Source organism: Hyaena hyaena, unplaced genomic scaffold (assembly GCF_003009895.1).
Source record: "Hyaena hyaena isolate Hyena2069 unplaced genomic scaffold, ASM300989v1 scaffold_129, whole genome shotgun sequence".
NCBI lineage: Eukaryota > Metazoa > Chordata > Mammalia > Carnivora > Hyaenidae > Hyaena > Hyaena hyaena.
The window spans coordinates 3,219,645-3,239,062 of NW_024080763.1; the positions used below are offsets into that span (position 1 = coordinate 3,219,645).

The 19,418-nt window shown below is 42.4% G+C and overlaps 1 protein-coding gene across 1 annotated transcript; it reads left to right on the forward strand.

Annotated features, from left to right (window-relative positions):
* Positions 1-248: 248 nt before the first annotated feature.
* On the forward strand, positions 249-15,446 carry CUNH10orf88 (chromosome unknown C10orf88 homolog). Its single transcript, XM_039237969.1, has 6 exons — positions 249-562; positions 1,142-1,345; positions 2,757-2,826; positions 6,352-6,558; positions 10,758-11,212; positions 14,311-15,446. The coding sequence occupies exons 1-6, from the start codon at positions 399-401 to the stop codon at positions 14,543-14,545; spliced, it is 1,335 nt and encodes a 444-aa protein (XP_039093900.1). The 5' UTR covers positions 249-398; the 3' UTR covers positions 14,546-15,446.
* The last annotated feature ends 3,972 nt before the right edge of the window (positions 15,447-19,418 follow it).

Here is a 19,418-nt window from a genome sequence, read left to right on the forward strand (position 1 = left end):
TCCTACGACGATGGACTCTCCTCACAGGACCGACCCTCCCGGGCGGCCAGACACGCCTCGTCCACACCGCCTGCTATTTCCCCGGAACGACGTCGAAAAAGCCGCCTGGCTCCCCCCGCGCCTGCGCACAGCTCCTGTGGCCGTGGCGCCGCCCGGGCGCATGCTCCGTCCTTGAGCCGGTCCCCGGCAGGTTTGGAACCGCGTTGCCGAGGCTGGCTGGCGCGCGCATGCGTATCTCCGGTGCCTGGTCCTTTCCCCACTGGACGAGGAGCCGCGGGTCTTGGAATTGAAGCCCGCCGAGCCGGAAGTCGCTGTGCTTCTTCACCTCCCTCCGCACCGGCGGAAACACTAGCCGTGGAAGAGAGGTTCCGGAGTTGGCGTGGGCTGGCGGCCGCAGAATGGAGCCCCGGGCCGAGGACGCGGGACTGAGCCGCCGCCTGGTGCTGGCGTCTTCCTGGGATGCTGCCTGCGGGGCCCTGGCCCGGAGCCTCCGTCTCACCCGGGCTGATCTCGGCGGCCCGGACTTGGACTGGGAGGAGCTGCTGGCGCCGCCTGCCCCGGGGTGCGCAGGGCCGGCGGGGACTCGGGCCGCGGCTCCGGGATGGTCGCGCTCCTGCGGAGCCGTGCGGGGAGAGGGCGGGGCCCCGGGGTGCGGGAAGGGACCTGGCGGCGGGGGACCCGCACCTCGGCGGGTCGGAACCGGGCCCGCCTCCCTCCCCGAGACGAGCCGACCGGGGCCTCTTGTCGACCCGGGTGGGCGTTAGAAAACCCAACCGTCGAGAATCCCCGTCAGCTTAATTATGAGAAAGATCCGCCTTTGCCTTTTACTGTATCCTGCTCCCCACACTTGTGCCCCCGTTTCCCACTCTTGTGCGCACAGTAGGTGCCCAGGCAACTTTTTCTGTTGAAGGAGAGGTCCTACAGAGGCTTGAGTCGCCAGTCGAGGAAAAAGTAGAGGGGACAGCCCCGGTGTCTGGAGTGTGCCCGTCTCCTTGTGAATCTGCTGGGTGCTTGGCAAGGTGCGGGCAGCGCCGTGGTAAATGGAAGTGAGTTAGAAGTAGTCCCGGTGGCCCAGTAAGAGGGTGGCGAGCAGTGTTCGGACAGGTGCGCCGTGTAACCGTTCGAACGATTTTCTTTTCAGCCAAGGTCTGGTGAGTTTGAAAAGAAGCCCCGACAGCCAGGATGAAAACCCCTGCTTCCTTTACCTGAGAGGTGACCCTAACGGAGGTGAAGAAATCGTTTCTATTGGCATTTTAAGTTCAGCGAGAAATATGGAAGTGTACTTAGGAGAGGAGTACTGTGGAACCAGTAGGGGCAAGAATGTGTGTAGTGATCTGGATAACAGGTGTGTAACTTGCTCCTGCGGAAGTGCCCTCCCCACGCGGTGTGATGTGTCCTCAGCGGTTGTGGTATTTATTGATTCTCTGACACTGATGCCAGACACCAGGGGAGAGGAGATAAAAACATGCCAGCACGAACAGAAGTTTCTCCTTTTAAGGGATCTTGGAGATCGTGTAGGTCAGCTTTCTCAATTTTTATAAGTGTGGAAATTTAGAGCTAATCGAGGGAGCTGACTAGATAGAGGGTTGCACTAGTTAGTCAGACTGTATAGACTGTGTAGACTGCAGTGTAGTCCTGATTTCTTCCTGGCCTTTTTCCTACATGCATGTACAATGGTCTCTCTTCCAGAGGTGATTTGGCGGTCAGTCTGGAACATTGCACACATGCTTCTGAAAGGAAGTCCATTACAGACGGTGCACAGGCCCAAGCCTGTTCCTCTCCAGCCTATGTAACCCACAGTTCAGCCTGTTATAGTTTGATTTTTCTCTAGGTTGTCTTTTTCTTAAAGACTTATTTTTATTTTTGGCGAGAGAGAGAGAGAGCGCATGTGAGTGGGGGAGGGGCAGAGGAGAGAGAAAGACAGAGAAAATTAAGCACGCTTTATACTCAGCAGGGAGCCTGATGAGGGGCGGGATTCCACCACCCTGGGATCATGACCTGAGCCAAAATCAAGAGTCAGTTGTTCAACCACCTGAGCCCTACATGGGCCCTGATCTTTCTCTAGGTTCTTATACAAAGATTCTACCCTAATTGAATCTCAGGATTTAAGTAATGGCTTAGAAACGAATTAAAAATAATTTGTTAAAGTGTTTTTATTTATTTCTGAGAGAGAGAGAGAGCGCGCGTGCGCATGAACAGGGGAAGGTCAGAGAAAGAGGGAGACACAGAATCCGAAACAAGCTCCAGGCTCTGAGCTAGCTGTCAGTACAGAGCTCAATGCAGGGCTCGAACCCACGAACCGTGAGATCATGACCTGAGCCAAAGTCAGACGCTTAGCTGACAGAGCCACCCAGGTGCCCCAAAAATAATTTTTTTTTAATTTGAGTATAGTTGGTACACAACGTTACATTAGTTTCAAGTATACATCATAGTGATTCATCATCTTTATAGGTTATCCTGTGCTGACCTCAAGTGTAACTACCATCTGTTACCATACAGTGTCATTGACCATATTCCCAGTGCTATACCTTTTACTTCCATAATTTATTCATTCTGTAACTGGAATCCCGTGTCTCCCATGCCCTTTCATCCATTTTGCCCATCCTTTTCGCAACCATCAGTTTGTGTTCTGTGTTTATGGCTCTGGTTCTGCTTTTTGTTTTCTTGCTTATTCATTTGAAACAATTCATTTTTAAATTTAACTGTTAAAGATGATAATGAAATTAAAAGTAATGTGCATTTTACTTTATTTTCAGTGAGCATGAAATTATTTTCTACAAAAAGTATTTACAATTGGAGTCTTCCAGTCATGCTTGTAAAATAAAGGTAAGTCATCACTAAATCTTAGTTAGCTAAGTTGACAACTGCAAATGTTTTTGTATGATTTGTGCTTCTTTTTTGTTGCTTTCATAATATGCTTAGTCTGCCTTTGTTTCTGATTTTCTTTATATGATAATATGATGTGATAACTGCAAGCTGTTTTGATTTCGTTATAACAAGAAGGCTAGAAGGGGGTTAGAGAAGTTTAGAGAAGGGCATCCAGAAGTAAGGGATTTAGAGTGATGTCTTGAGTATGAAAACTATCATGGCGGTGAATACTAGTGGCATCACTAGAGCCTGGTGAAGATACTGAACTGGAATACATAGGCCCAGGATATTAATTCTGCCTTGTTGATAAGTTAAGCAGCCTTGGGCAAATCTCTTTATTTCTTTGGAAGTACCTCAGGGATGAGTTAGAGGACCTAAGGGGCACCTGATGGCTCAGTAGGTTAAGCATCCCACTCTTGATTTTGACTTGTGTCACGATCTCACAGTTGGTGGGATCGAGCCCCATGTTGGGCTCTGCACTGACAACACAGAGTCTGCCTAGGATTTTCTATGTCCCTCTTTCTCTGCCCCTCCCTCCGCCCACCCCTCTTGACCCCCCTGTCATAAATAAATAAACAAATAGGGGCCCCTGGGTGGCTCTGTTGGTTAAGCGTCCAAATTTGGCTCAGGTAGTGATCTCACGTTTGTGAGTTTGAGCCCCGCGTTGGGCTCTGTGCTGACAGCTCAGTGACTGGAGCCTGCTTCAGATGGATTCTGTGTCTTCCTCTCTTTCTGCCCCTTCCCTGCTCGTGCTCTGTCTCTCTTTCTCTTTCAAAAATAACAAATATTAAAAAAAATTTTAAATAAATAAAAATTAGAGGACCCCCCAAAAAAACTCTCCTTGGTATGTACATGAATGTTCATCATCATCATTCCTAATAGCCAAAAACTTACAAAGAAAACAACCCAACTATCTGCCAACTAGTAAATGTACAAAATATGGTACAGTACACCCACCCAATGGAAAATATTTAGTCATAAAAAGCATTGGATTACTTAAACATAGTACACACACGGGTGAACCTTGAAACATTTACTGTGTGAAAGAATTTGGGGCCTTATATTGTATGATTATATATATAAAAGGTCCGGAATTGGCAAATCCATAAAGACTGAAAGATTAGTTGTTGTCTAGAGTTGGGGGGCTTGGTGGGATGGGGAGTGACCGGCAGTGGGTAAAGGACTACTTTTTGGTGTGATGTTCTAAAATTGCAGTGGTGGGCGCCTGGGTTGCTTAGTCGGTTAAGCGTCCGACTTTCTAAGGTCATGATCTCGCGGTTCGTGGGTTTGAGCCCCGCGTCGGGCTCTGTGCTGACTGCCAGTTCAGAGCCTGGAGCCTGTTTCAGAGTCTGTGACTCCCTCTCTCTCTGACCCTCCCCTGCTCACGCTGTCTCTCTCTCTCTCACCTAGAAAAAAAAAAAAATTAAAAAAAATAAAATTGCAGTGGTTACACAACTCTATGAATATACTAAAATCCACTGAATTGTACACTTTAAATCAGTTGATTGTTTGGCAGATGAATTATATCTATATATTAAAATTTTTTTTTAATGTCTATCTTTAGAGAGAGAGAGAGTATGGGAGGGGCAGAGAGAGAGGGAGACAGAATCTGAAGCAGGCTCCAGGCTCAGAGTTGTCAGCACAGAACCCATCACAGGGCTCAAGTTTGTGAACCGTGAGATCATGATGTGAGCTGAATTCAGATGCTTAACTGACTGAGCCATGCAGGCCCCCTGTGCTTTTAAATTTTTTTAGAAGGAAATAAACACTTGCAATCTTTTTATCTCCACGTTACTTTATACAGGGTTGCAAGACTTTAGAATAATACAAAATAAGTAATTTCATTATCTGCTAGTGGCAAATTTACAGAATTGATTATTCCAAGATATTGTTTTATTTAGTATATATTAATAGCTTTCAGATTTATTTAAAGTGATTCATTCATTCAACTGATGTATTTGAATGCCTACTGATGTTAGATACCGTGTTAGGCATGTAGGAATTAGCAGTAACATAATGAATGACTGCCCTTGTGTTGCTTACATTCTAGCGTGATGAGATAGAGTATAAGCTGACTCGGTGAGTAAAATGTATCCCATATTCAGTTGGGCAACAAGGATGAAAAAGCAGAAAAGGGATAGTAAGGAGGTTCGAGGGTAGGTGTAGAAATTTAATGGGGAGATTCCTTCATTGTTGAGGACAGTGCACCTCTTTGCTGCCACACTCAAAGTTCCTGGATCATGGATCTGGGTCGACTTGTGTTTTACGTTACATGTGGTTTTGTGTGTGTTTCTGAAAGTAAGTGCTTTTTGTAACTGTTCTTTGGAAGCTCCACTCTGTGGGAGTGCAAAGGCTAGTTTCATTTAGAGAGATCCTACAGCCACTAGAGCTTAATCTGGAGTAATCAGTAGCTCCTGACACATATTTTTGAGCACTTACTCAGCGGTAGGTACTGGGAATTTTAACACCTAATCTTCAGAACAACTATGTGAAATCCAAACCCTCCCTGATTTTTTTCCTGATTCAGGTTTTCGCCTTTTCCTAGTGTTACACAGGCTCTAAGTAGAATCCTCATTGAACCCAGTTCTGTCTGATTCTAAATCCTGTTCCCTTTCCACTTTGCTACTTTGTTCATATCAACACATGAAAAGTGTCTTTTGGTTCAGAAATAGGGATGAAGTGAGGCAGCATAAAGTATTGGGCAGGACGCTGCTATAGAAGCCAGAAGGGCTAGGTTCCAAGCTTGATTTTTACTAATTTGGGTAGCCCTTTGACATGTCAGAAAATCACCCCTGACCTCATCTTTTTTGTGTGTGAAACAGCAGGTTATGTTAGACCAGTCTAACTTTCCCTTATAATTCTAAATTCTAAAAGACTGACATATTTTGAGTATTTCAGTAAATACTTTGGAAATGCCTTTGTATTAAGCACAACTATTATACCTAGCAGTGCTATCTTAAGTTCTCAGATTGGTATAGTTCATTTTTATTCATTAAGTGAATGAAACTTTATTGTAGACCCTTTTGGCTATTCTGTATATTTTTTCAGTTTGAAGTGATACTCTTTTTTTTTTTAATGTTTATCTATTTTTGAGAGAAAGAGAGAGAGAGAGAATGGGGGAGGGGCAGAGAGAGAGAGAGGAGAGAAAGAGGATCTGAGGCAGGCTCCATGTTGAGCGCAGAAAGCCGGATGCGGAGCTTGAACTCATGAGGCAGGAGATCTGAGCTGAAGGTGGATGCTTAACCTGAGCCACCCAGGCACCCCTGAAATGATAGTTTTTTATATAAATAGTTCCTATGAGCCTCATAATAGATTAGAAGTGTAGACCATTACAGTTTTCAGGAAAACTTAAAAAAATGAAAATGTATTTAAAGTTTTGTTTTCTTAAATACATTACTATTGCTAGTTTATATTAAAAAGTGACCTTAAATAGTGATTATTGTTTAATGTCCTTATTTCTGGAACTTCCTTGTTTTGTAACAGTTGCTCTCCTTTGGTGAAAAGCCATATGTGTTCCTCAGTAGAGTTGTGGTACACATGAGGCAGGTTTCAGCCAGTTCTTCCACAAGCTCTCCTGCTCTGGGATCAAGGATAGACCTGCAGAGGGTCCAGACGATCGTGGAGTCCATGGGGTCAAAGTTGTCACCTGGAGCTCAGCAACTGATGGATATGGTTCGATTTCAGCAGCAGGTGGGTAGAAATGGGTTCTGTCCGGGGACTTCTAAACATTTCAGAGTGATGGCTTTTTATAAGGATGTGTATTGACTTAAATCTTTTCTTAGAACTTTTACTATTGATTGGACTGTTACCTTTATTTGCTTTGGTAAAATAGCATTTTGTAGACTTTCCCTTCTACAAAATATCTTACTACAGACCTTAACAATTTTTCACAAATTTGCTCATTCATTCAGCACCTTCTTGGTAGATGAGGCACTGTTTTGAGCACTTCAGAAGGTTTTTCTCAAGGATAGAGATAAAGAGGAAATTGGAAGAGAGTTGTGTAAAGGAATATTGAGAATAGTGGAAGAACGTGTCCAGCTCCTGAGACTAATGTTTGAAAAGGGTTGGGAATAGTGTGTTTTTAAACTATGATCCACAGAACACCTATATCATAATCCTTTCCAATGTTTACAAAACACGTATCCTCGCCACACTTTCTACCTGCTCAGTCTCCCAGAGTGGGATCCAGGAATCAGTATTTTAAACAAGGATGCGATGTGAAATTTATGCCCACTGTGCTTGGAGAATAACTCTTGTCAGTGCAAAGATTCTATGGAGAAACAGACTGAAGATTTTCAAAACGAAGAAGTTTTCGAAAGCAAGCAAAGATTTTGTAAATAATTAGAAGAGATGAATGAGTTAAATATGACTAGTTCACTGACTGATTTCTATCTTTTAAAAACTTGGGGGAAAAAGAGATGGTAGATTTATTTTGGAGAGGGAACATGTCTTTAAGTCTTAAGGTTTTATTCCTTAAGTTGTATTCGTTTTCTTTGCCATGAATTAGAATCAGTGCAGAAGGGTATTGAGTAAAAAGTCAACGTGTTTTCCCAGCTGTCATCCCATTGCCCAGAGGTGACTATTAACAGTTTCGTGTGTATCCTTCTAGAGTTTTCTGTGCATTTGGAAACTATACATAAACTGTCCCAGCCACCACTCACGGGGTAATGCTCTAGACCCTGTGTTGTAACTTGCTTTCCACCTACTGCTTCATGTGAGGAGGCTTGGGGGACGCCCCGGAGAAGAAAGGTGATCCCATTCAGTCTCCCTTTCTACACGCTAATGTGGGAGAATCCTTATTTGTGGAGTGGATCCTGATGGTCTAGGACTGATTTTAGTTAACAAACCAGGACTCTCTGGATTTCTAAGGCATGGCTTCTTGGAACATGCCACATAAACCATTTAATTATCTGAGCATAAAATGGGGATGTTTCATGACCTGCTATGAAGTGGTTCGCCACACACCGTTTTAGAGCCTTCGCATGTCAGGTTGGACTGGGCCTGTCCTGAAGGGGAAAGAGAGGACATGGGGTGCTGTGTCGGAATCCTAGACCTCCCGCTGCTTCGCCTGTGCCTTGAGGATTACTTGTTTCTTGAAAGTTGTATTAAAGGTTAACACTCGGAGTCATGCGGCCTGGTTTGACACTACCGACTTTTGTTTTATCACAATAAATGTTAAAGTTATTCTTTAGTTCTTTGGATTTGAAATTCAGATGTACTAGCTTTGATTTATTTTTATTCTAGTAATTTAGAGTACCTAAGTAGGAATTCTGTGTCAAAGTGCCTAACATACAGCTGTTGTTTAAAGTTATCTGAATAGAGCTCCTGGGTGGCTCAGTCAGTTTAGCATCCGACTTTGGCTCAGGTCATGATCTCACAGTCTGTGCGTTCGAGCCCCGCATCAGGTTCTGAGCTTTCAGAGCCTGGAGCCTGCTTCAGATTCTGTCTCCTTCTCTCTGTGCCCTTCCCCCATTTTCTCTCTCTCTCTCTCTCTCTCTCTCAAAATAAAGACATAAATTTTTTTTTCATTTAAAAGGATATCATAGGCCTCTTACTAAGCAATAAATCTGTATCTCTGATTTTATGGATATTCTGTGGTATGTAGTCAGTCATTGATTCATGGATATTTAAGTCTTTTAGAATTTTTTTCGTAGCATAGAAGGAATTAAATGTCTGTTTTTGTAAATTGTTCCAGTATCTCCTCAGGGAGTGGAATTATTTTGGCAAATAATTATTTTGGCAAAGAGTAAGTCCTTTAGATTATTTAATATGTATTTAGCTGTTCATTTTCAAAAGGATCTGATGTGACCTCAAAATAATATATGACAGGACAGTTAAAAATAAGAATTGAACAAACTTACATAAAAAGAAGTAGAAGGGGCGCCTGGGTGGCTCAGTGGGTTAAGTGTCTGAGTCTTAATTTTGGCTCAGGTCAATATCTCATGGTTCGTGAGTTTGAGCCCTGCATCAGGCTCTGCAATGACAGCGTGGAGCCTGCTTGGGTCTGTCTGTCTCTCTCTCTCTCTCTCTCTCTCTCTCTCTCTCTCTCTCTCTCCCCCCTCTCTTTCTCACACATGAACCCTCTCTTTCTCTTGAAATAAATAAACATTAAAAAGAAGAAGAAGTAGAATAGCCACCAGGCACTGTGGTTTGTTCACTTACTCTAGTGGCATATAGATTCACCTGTGAATATTTGATGTTTCATAGAGAGGAAAAAAATCACCCAAAGAGCTCTGATCTGAGGGAAAAAATGACTAAAAAATCCTTGATTTTCTTATAATTACAATATTAAGATATGTCAGAAAAGGACAATTTGCATAGCGATTGCATTTACATTGGACTTTTTTTAAAGTTATTTTTATTTTTTTTAAAATTTTTTAATGTTTTATTTATTTCTAGGAGAGAGAGAGAGAGAGAGACAGCGTGAGCAGGGGAGGGTCAGAGAGAGAGGGAATCACAGACTGAAACAGGCTCCAGGCTCTGAGCTGGCAGTCAGCCCAGAGCCCGACGCGGGGCTCGACTCACGGACCACAAGATCATGACCTGAACCAAAGCGAGATGCTTAATCGACTGAGCCACCCAGGCACATCCTTTTTTTTTTTTCTTTTTTTTTTTTAATTATATTTGTTTATTTTTGAAAAAGAGAGAGAGGAGAGAGAAAATCCCAGGCAGGCTCTGCACTGTCAGCACTGTCAGCACAGAGCCTGACGCAGGGCTGGAACTCCAAAATGTGAAATTGTAACCTAAGCTTAATGAAGAATCAGATGCTTAAACAACTGAGCCACCCAGGCCCCTCTCTCACAAACTCTTAAACAGCAGGAACTATGGGATGATATATCCCAAGAAGAATCTGTCATACAGGTCTATTCTTTGGATTTCAGGACAGAAATACCATAACTCTTAGTTATGGTAAAGGTCGTTTTGCTTTTCTCCTGTGGAAAAATTAAAGAGCATATCAGAGATATGATAGCCTTCCCTTCAACACAAACCAGAGTCTTCTCAGGAAGTATACTGCATGAGCAGTTGGTTGAGGCCACAAAACAGAACTCTTATTATCCTGGAAATTCTGAAAAGAAACACAGCCATAGGTAGCTCATTTTATTCATTGAAAATGTCACAAAGGGGGCGCCTGGGTGGCTCAGTCGGTTAAGCATCCGACTTCGGCTCGGGTCATGATCTGACGGTTCATGGGTGTGAGCCCCGTGTCGGGCTCTGGGCTGACAGCTAGCTCAGACCCAGGAGCCTTCTTCGGATTCTGCGTCTCCCTCTCTCTCTGATCCTCCGCTGCTCAAGCTGCCTCTCTCTCTCTCTCAGAAATAAATAAAAAACATTTAAAAAAAAGTCACAAAGGTGCATAGTACATCTAACTTTAAGTGACTGTCTCTGTGGCCTCCATGAAAACCTCATTTGCAAAAGATAGACCTAATAAAAATGAGTAGTTTGCCATATGTGCAAATTGGGTGAATGATATTTAATTCTAAGAAAATGATCAATTAATTGTGACTCAGTTGAGAATAGTGCATTTTATACCATAAATTAAGGAGGCCTTTGTAGTGGAGACATTAATGCTGGTGCAGTTTTACTAAGCATGTGAATACGTAATATTTCCTTTGGGGAAACACTACAGTGAAATCGTTAGAAGCCCAGACTCTGGAGTTAGGTGGCCCGGGTCACGCCCCGGTTCTGCCACTTACTAGTTGTGTTACCGTAGACAAGTGCCTTTAGCCTGGGTCTCCTCAACTCAGTATCAGGATAGTAATTGTAGCCTGCGTCGCGTGGATATTTTGAGGATCAAGTGAAAGGATGCACATCGCCTGCCTCACAGTAATTACCCCAAAGTTAGCTGTCCTCACTGTTAATAGTCTCGTGTATTTCTCTGCCTTGCTTAGAATTGCGTTCCCATTGGAGAGCAGCTTCAGTCCATTCTGGGAAATGCTAGCTACAAACGCTTGGCTGACCTGCAGTCGTCATCTGCTTCAGGAGCCTTCGACAAGTCCCCGCCCACGCCTTTTCCTTTCAGAACCGGATTGACCTCTGGAAACGTGATGGAAGACTTAAAAGCTCACATTGATAAAAGTCCACAGCCACCTGGTGGAGGAAAGACCACAGACCTCAAAGAGTATAAAACTGTGTCACAAAGCCATGGTCTTTTCGAGAAAGACCTCAGAAATGCAGTTTCTTCTTTGCTACCAAAGAAAGCAAGTGACAGTTCCAGTATCCCTAACTCTGACTTGCTGCCTTTTCTCCAGAATTTATGTAGTCAAGTGAACCATCTCTGCGTGGGACGTAGCACTAACTGGCAGGAAAACCTCACTAAGACTGGCGAAGGCATTGCTGGTGCTGTGTAAGTATTTAAGACAAGTGTGATTTAGATTTCGTAGGTGGAAGAATCAGTTGGAGGAGAACATTTGTTTCACTAACTACTGCCTAAAAATGTTTCCAGAGGTTATTTTAGGAGTTTCTCATTTTACACATTGATGTACTTACAGGGAATAAATATTAACATACTTCTAGGGAATAAATATTCTGTAGAGTAGAATGGTTTTCTTTTAAAGAAGTGTCTGAGACTGAAGATGTTGGTCACTTCTGAGGCATTATATGGAAGGGGTACAAGCGTCAAATAAGGGTTGGAGTGGAAAGTTATTGTATAATTGGGGAGGAGCTGTGGGAACCATAATATAAATATTTTGTGCTTGATTATAATCACTGAGTCATCATGGTAGATTTTCTTGTAGATCTTCTTTGCTAGAGGCTAATTTTAGTCTAGTCATCAATGACATTTTTAAGCTTATAATCATTTATGGTGTACAGGCTCTCATCTGCTGATTTCATAATTCTAATTTTTTTATAGTCTTGGTTTCATTAATGGGTGGCTAAGTATTTGGTATGTTTCCCCATTCTTCATGTAGATGTAATGTGTCAGAATATTGCACTAGACTGAAATTCATGACTCTAGTCATAGTTCTGGCTTAACTACTGGCCTTACTGTTTAACTCTTGTGGCTGAGATTTTTTTTCACATGTAAAATGAAGTAGTTTTATTGGTTGACATTTTCGTCAGGTCTCCAATAGCGTTGAAACTTGAAGAGTTTAGTAAGTTACTGAAAAAAAGCATTGTTTTTATTCTGTAAGGGTATTTGTTACTTAGTAACATTTTTTAGTAAGGATACTCAGTAAGGAAAAAAAAAAGTTATTCTTTAGTTGCTGATAGATTACATCAGTGAACTCTAGTTGGTATGTGTTACAGTAAACAAACAAAACAAAATAAAGCAAACAAAAACAAATTAAGTTGAAAGTAAAAATTGCCCTGGGGCCAGGTGAGATTGGATGTCTCCATTTCTCTCAGATCGGTCAGTGCAAGATGAACTGACCTTTTTCAAAATTTTAAAGAGAAAGGAAAAGAATTTTATTGGAGGCCAGGTTAACACAGTTGTGGGGATTATTCAGTCTTTACAAAGAAGAGAGTGTTCTGGGAAGGAACAGTGGGTACAGGGTGATACGTGTTTTTACCTAAAGATTTAGAAATCACCATAATGAAGGACATTCCAGAAAGTTAATGGACTTTATGTTACCTTTTTAGTATGTGCAAGACTTTATGACTTTATTATTTTTTTTATGTTTATTTTTAAGAGACACAGCGTGCGAGTGGGGAAGGGGCAGAGAGAGAGAGAGGGAGTGGGGGGAGACACAGATTCTGAAACAGGCTCCAGGCTCTGAGCTGTCAGCACAGAGCCCAATGCAGTGTTTGAACTCTGTACCGTGAGAACATGACCTAGGCCGAAGTGGGACACCCAACCAACTGAACCACCCAGGCGCCCCTGTATGATGCTTGAATTGGACTTTATTTATTTATGTATGTATGTATGTATGTATGTATGTATTTATTTATTTATTTAACAAAGCAGATATATAATGTATGCTCCGTGAAAAGCAGACCCCATGCTTTGAGGTTTTGCTGAGTCATTTTGACCTTGGTAAAATGGTCGTGACCTGAGCTGAAATCAGGAGTCTGACGCTTAACCAATTGAGCCACCCCGGTACCCCTGGAAAAAAAAGAAAAAACATAACAGTTTGAAAAATCTGTCCTATATTCTAGAGTGGTGTTCTAAATTTTTTGGTTTTTACACTCTGAAATATAATTGAGGATTCTAAAGAACCCTTATGTAGAGAATATAAAAAATTTGAAACCCATTCTATAGTAACATAACAATTTTTATGAAAAAATACATTTTCTAAAAAAGTTTTATAAGAATGGTATTATTTAAATGTATAAAATTGGGGGCATCTGGGTGGCTCAATCAGTTACGTATCCTACCCTTGATTTCGGCTCAGGTCATGATCTCACAGTTCTTGAGTTCGAGCCCCACAGGGGCTCTCCACACTGTCAGTGCAGAGCCTGCTTGGGATTCTCTCTCTCTCTGCCCTCCCTCCCCCCCATTCACTTTCTCTCTTTCTCTCTCAAAATAAATAAACTTAAAAAATATCAATTTATAAAATTGATATTAGTTTTTGGTCACATTCTCCTGTATGTTGCATTATAGCATGTGTCATCAATAGCTCATAAGATCGTAGAGGTACCAAGAGCAAACTGAGTTAATCTCTGAAAAAGTATTTATTTATACCCTAAACTTACTACCTTAGGAAAGTCTAAAGAACAGGAAAATACGCAACCACAACTTCTGTTGATTATCAGAGCAGTGACATTACACCTTGTGTAGCTTCGGGACAATGTCACTGTACGTTCATGAGAATCTGAGGATGAAACGTTCAGATGACACCTTAGGAGTAGTACAGAACCACTTGTGACTTCTTGGAAGCTGAAAAGTCACAGCGACCCCAGGGTTTTGTGGACCACACTCTGAAGGTCACTGTCTAGTGTTTGTTGGTTGTGAACTTGAGCAACTGGAGTGCTTTTTACTATTCTCATTTCTGTTTGCCCATTCCAGTTACATTCATTTTTAGATGTTTTCATATTAGGTTAGAAAAAAAACTTTGAAAAAAAAGAAAAAAACTTTCTGGTACTTACATGGTGACAAAAGACAGAACTTTAATTGTAGGGTTGTTTAGGGAAGTTCTTAGAAGACAGGTGGAGACCTTTAAAAATCAGACAATATCAGTTTTGATTTGGAGCTCCAAATGGAAAGACCCTTTGTAAAGACTTGTTCTTTGAGGGTAGAAATTGTATCATTTTTATATTCTCATTCAGTTGTATGCTTCAATGTTTCAGGAGTTAAGGATCCAGAATGCTTTGGGCACTCAGGGTTGCGGTTGCCTGTTCCATGTGTATTTTTGGAACCTGGAAATATGTTGTATGAAGACAGCACAGCTGTGGAGACAGATCTCAGCAGTGGGTGTTGGCTGATTGTTTCAGTAGAGCTTGGTTGTTTTTGTGATGCTGTCAGGAATCATTGTTATATCGTTTTGTTTTTAAACTTATTTGTAGAACGGAAGAGCAGCCCGTGTGCTCCTACTTGGAAAAGATCCTTACTAAAACTATGGACCTGATGGAAAAGAGGCTGGTGGACTACATCGATCGGCGGATACATGAACTGCAGGAGCACATAGACACAAAGATGGCTCCGCTAATGGACGTGCTGCAGAATCCTTACTCCCTGCCCGCCGGGGCGGCCCTCAGGCAGTGTGACTCCGGAGAAGGACTTTCAAATGGAGAAAGATAAGTGCTCAACGCGTGCAGTGTACTACAGATATTTATTACGTATTTATTACAAAGCCAAAACCCCACAAGTTCAAAGCAAGTACTTCATGGCATCTGAGGATCATTGTCTTCCATAACGTGACCTCAGTGTTCATTTTAACTGTACTTGTTCCTGTAAACCCAGTCCTGTGCACTAAGATTTAACTTGATAGGGTTATAAATTATTTGTTTGCAATGTTTTTATTTTTATTTTTTACTTTTATTTACTTTTTTGTTTAAGTGTTTAAACTTTTTAGAATTTCTATTGCAATTCATGAGTCTGTATTGTATATGTGTTTGATCTAAGACCGTTTTAATTTATACAAAGACCTTATGTTTTAAGGGTATGAAAAAATACAGTATTTCATATATTTTTCTTTCTCTAAAACTGAGTACTTAAGACTTGCAACCTTTAGTTTCCGATCACATAGTTACATTTTATATTGTTTATTTCAGATAAAAAATTAGATGTGTTGCTTCTGCACCATTAGTTTACATTGGGGCCATTAATTTTATGTTCTGTCATGTTGGAGCTGTGTGTGGATAGGAAAGAAAAATCCGAACTGGCCTTTGTTAAGTTTATTACTTTAGGTTAGCATTTGGTGGAAAATAAGAGAAGTCACCTTGTTTCATCTCTGTAAACCCAGAAAGTATAAGGAACTCTTATTTTCTGAGCTGATAGTGGTTGTTCTTTCCTGAGACCTTCCCTGGTATGTTCCAAGCACGAAGCCCTGAGGCTCTTACAGGAGGGTGAAGGCCTATGAATCAAGGACATCGCGGTTCTCTCTCTGCAGACGTAATTTTCAGAAATTGTAATGATTTCATAGGTCTTGAGGGGTGGTATATTTGCATCTAAAAAATAAATGCATCTGCTCTGGAAACTATTTGTCTTGAATGAATAGAAATATTTTATTTTCATCTAATATTTGTTTTACATGAAAAAGATGTTTTATACTCATTTAACGTTTTAGTGAATTTAGTTATTTAAACTGTAAGAACCAATACAATGTTCTTGTACAAATCACTCTGACCTCAGCGACAGGAGGTCTATATATCGCTTTATCAAGCGTTTCCTAATTTATTCACCACATATGTAGCCATTAAACGGCATTTCTTTAAAAAAAATTTTTTTTAATGTTTATTTTTGCAAGAGAGAGGAGCGTGAGTGGGGGAGGGGCAGAGAGAAGGGGAGACACAGAATCCGAAGCAGGCTACAGGCTCTGAGCTGTCAGCACAGAGACCAATGTGGGGCTCGAACTCACGAACCACAAGGTCATGACCTGAGCTGAAGTCAGATGCCCAACCGACTGAGCCATCCCAACGCCCCAAACAGCATGCCTTCCTGCACTCAGGAGAAGCGTGTCTCAAAGCCAAACCCTTTCATTTCCAATCATACAGCTTCTGATCGTTATGGTCTGTTCTTTGGTTCAGAAGTTGCCTCAATAGAGTTACAACTAGAACACACAAAGTCTGTCTTACAAAATAATTAAAATAATACAACATTCATGATTATGGTATGAGAAGTAATTTAGAAGAGCTTTAATTCCTGATTTTCCATTTCTCAGTCTTTCCATGTTAATGAAGGCCTAAATTACATGACATATATTAGATATTCACAGATACTGATTTTCTTATATTTGTAAATGGCTGTACAGGAATATATTTTTAGGTATATAATTGCTTTATTGTTATTTCCTATGAAAATACTGCCAGAATTTGCTCAACAGAAGCAGCAGACCACAGTATTTACAAAATGTCTGTGAAGTCTTTTTCTCCTTATAACTTCCCCACATGCAATAAGCCAAGTCTGTGCAGTCAGGACGAGCAAACGCACCTTCACAGGACGCCGCAGTAAAGTAGCAGCAGGGGGTGTGTGGTGATCAAGAAATTAAATCAAGATGCGGGTTATGTATTTTCATTCCCACATTTTCACCACTTCGAGTGTTATTTCATCTCCCCCCTTCCCAAGGGGGCGTGTTGAGGTCTCCATCCCACTTTCATCGCTGGATTGTCTGTCTTCGGTGCAGGGCTGCTGCCCAGTCACTCATCCTAAAGTGTGGCCGCAAAGTCTAGTGTTTGAGGCTCCTCCTCACTTGGCCCCAGCCCCGCTTCCCAGCCTCATCAGCCACCTCTGCCTGACCTGCTGTTCCAGACTGTCCTTCCTTCCCATGGCTCCTCAGACTGTCAGTGCCAGCAGACAGGAGCCCTCCTCCCCTGCTTCCCGCCTCTCCTTACCCTACACCGTTGTTCACAGCTCAGCTCAGATGCAGCCTTTGTGAAGCCACCCTCCGTCCCTCCCATCCCCGGTAAGTAAGCGAGCAGCCGGACGAGTGAAACACAGACCGCCAACACCAAAGGCTCTTTTTATGGGGGTGTGGAACGGTGTAGGCTGGCTAAGGCCTGGGCTGCAAGTCAGGTAAGGCCCGAAAAGGTGGTCTGAGTCTGGCTTCGGAAAGCCTTGACTACTTGACTCTGGAGATCTGCCACCACCAAGGATTCCGTGGTTTCCGAGGAGAGTGACACGGTCCACTCTGGGCCTCGGAAAGCAAACCAGAGTGGAGCTTTGTTCCAGAACCCTCTTGCGGAATTGCTTGGCACTCTGCTTTGGGGACAAATTCAGTCTGTATTTCTCATCATTTGCTCTCCAGCCTCGGTCAGAATCACTTGGGGGAACTTGTCAAACTTGAATGTTCTCCAGTCCCAACGCAGATCTTATGAGTGAGATCAGAGGGAGGAGCAGTCCCTACATAGGCATTTCATGAGATCTCAGGGTTATTATGAAACAGGCTGAACTTGGAGCGTCTGCTTTGGTCTGTCACACAGTACACCTCAACACGTAGCTGTCTGATCAACCCCATCCATCTGCCTCGGTTAGAAAGGCAAATTCATGGGCTCCACAAGTGAATCTCAGAATCTGGTGGGGCCCAGAAGTTGGATTTCACACGCTCTCCAGGTGATTTTTATGCACATGAGTTAGAGAACCACTGCTTTAATGAGTGGCTGTCTTTGAAGAAACAGACTCAGGATTGCAAACACCCAGCGCAGGTATCTGTGTTAACCTTGTGTGTATGAGTATGCTCCTGAAAGTTTACATTTAAATGAGAACCAGGGGTTCCAGAGGAGAAGTAGTGGAAGTTTAAGGGAACTTTGACTTTTTGACAGTCAGAATTTCCAAACCATGAAATGTCTCAAATGGAACATAGTTATGTTTACTGGAGACTTTCCTTAGCAGAGACCCCTTCGTAGAGTTTCCATCAAAAATGTTAATGTTTTTACTTTGACACTTTCCACTGGGATCAAGACTGTGAAGAGAACATGTGTAGCTGGAAGATGAGGGATCAACTGCTTACATTATCACAGTTTGCAACATGGGATGTGTCTGTTTACATTGAAACCTCTTAACAGCTGCCACCACCACAGCCACCACCATTGTCAAACGACACAGCACCCACTATCCTGAAACGGGCCCAGGGAACTGAATGGCTTTGCCAACAGTTCTGATAAGTCATGGGAGGAAGGTGGGCCTGGAATCCACCTCTTTTGTTCCCCAGGCCCGTGTGGATTATGGGGTAGGATGTTCCTACTTAGAGTTGATTCCCTTTAACGTTTGAAGTCCAAGGCTGTTAAAAGGAAGGAACTCTTCTTCAATGGCCACCTCTCTCAAGGTAAAGCAGATTTAGCATCTTCTACATGGTTTTCTACCATTTTGGCAATGTTTCTCCAAATGCCCTTGGAAGACATATTTTCAAGATATCTTAGAGAGAAATACACCAGAACAGATATGAAGTCTCCTTCCACGTTGGTCCCTCACGTGCTGTGTAACATTGGATGAGTGATTCTGCCTTTTTTTTTTTTTTTTTTACCTCAGTTTTCTCTTCTGTGAAAGGGGAGATATCAGAGCCTCTTCATGCTATGGGATGAAATTTATCATGTTCTGAACATGACACCCCTGGAATATAGAAGATTTATACGGAAATGTTAAATTCTTCTCTCCCTTTTTCTACTGTGTTCTCTTTTTGTCCTCTTAAGCAGTAAGAATGACACACATGTTTCTTAATATCTTTACTATTTGGGCAATTTTGAAGTCTCTTCTATATCATGTCTTAAGTGCAGAAAGTCACAGTTATATTGAGCAGTGGTTCTTGAGTCTGGTTCAGGAACCGGCAGCACCAGCATTACTTTGGATCTTACTTGAAATGCAGATTCTTGGACCCTACTTCAGGCATACTGAATCAGAAACTCCGAGGGCAGGGCCAGCCATTGCATTTCCTGAAGCCCTCCAGCTGGCGTGGATGCCTGCTCGTTTTGAGAACCATTGGTCTATGTCTAAAAGCACAGACTCTGCAGCCAGCTCACATGGGTTCCCTCCTAAAACCATGACCCACTGCAAAAGTGTTCTGTAACTGGCAGAAGAAAAAGTCTAGGCTTTTTTACGAGGGCTTCAGACCCCCACAAGATGGTATCTTTGACTAATCTTTCCAAATGGCCTCCTCTTGCCACTCCCCTGCATGCATCCCACTCTACCCCAACAGCACACCTTGTTCCTTGTGCACACCAAACCCGTTACAGTCTCAGGAGTGTGTCCTTAATATTTTTTTTTGCCTGGAATGCACCTCCTCAGCTTGCCCTCTCCCTTTTTCCAGGCCTCTTCTGAAACGTCACTTCCTCAGAAGGGCCTTTCTTGACTATTGTCCCTAAATTACTCCTCTCCATTCCCATCACTTGCTCAACGATTTTCACTTTATTCTTCTCTTCAGCATTCTTTAAGGGGTAGGTATGTTTAGAACAAATTCTTTTTCTTCCTCTGGGAATGTCTTTCCTGTCTCCTGTCTATTCTTGAAGGATAGTTTTGCTGG

Coding starts and splice junctions, on each gene's coding strand:
- CUNH10orf88 (XM_039237969.1), top strand. CDS start 399: ATGGAGCCCCGGGCCGAGGACGCGGGACTGAGCCGCCGCCTGGTGCTG. Junction 563..1,141: donor CTGGCGCCGCCTGCCCCGGG/GTGCGCAGGGCC, acceptor TTTTCTTTTCAG/CCAAGGTCTGGTGAGTTTGA. Junction 1,346..2,756: donor TGTAGTGATCTGGATAACAG/GTGTGTAACTTG, acceptor CTTTATTTTCAG/TGAGCATGAAATTATTTTCT.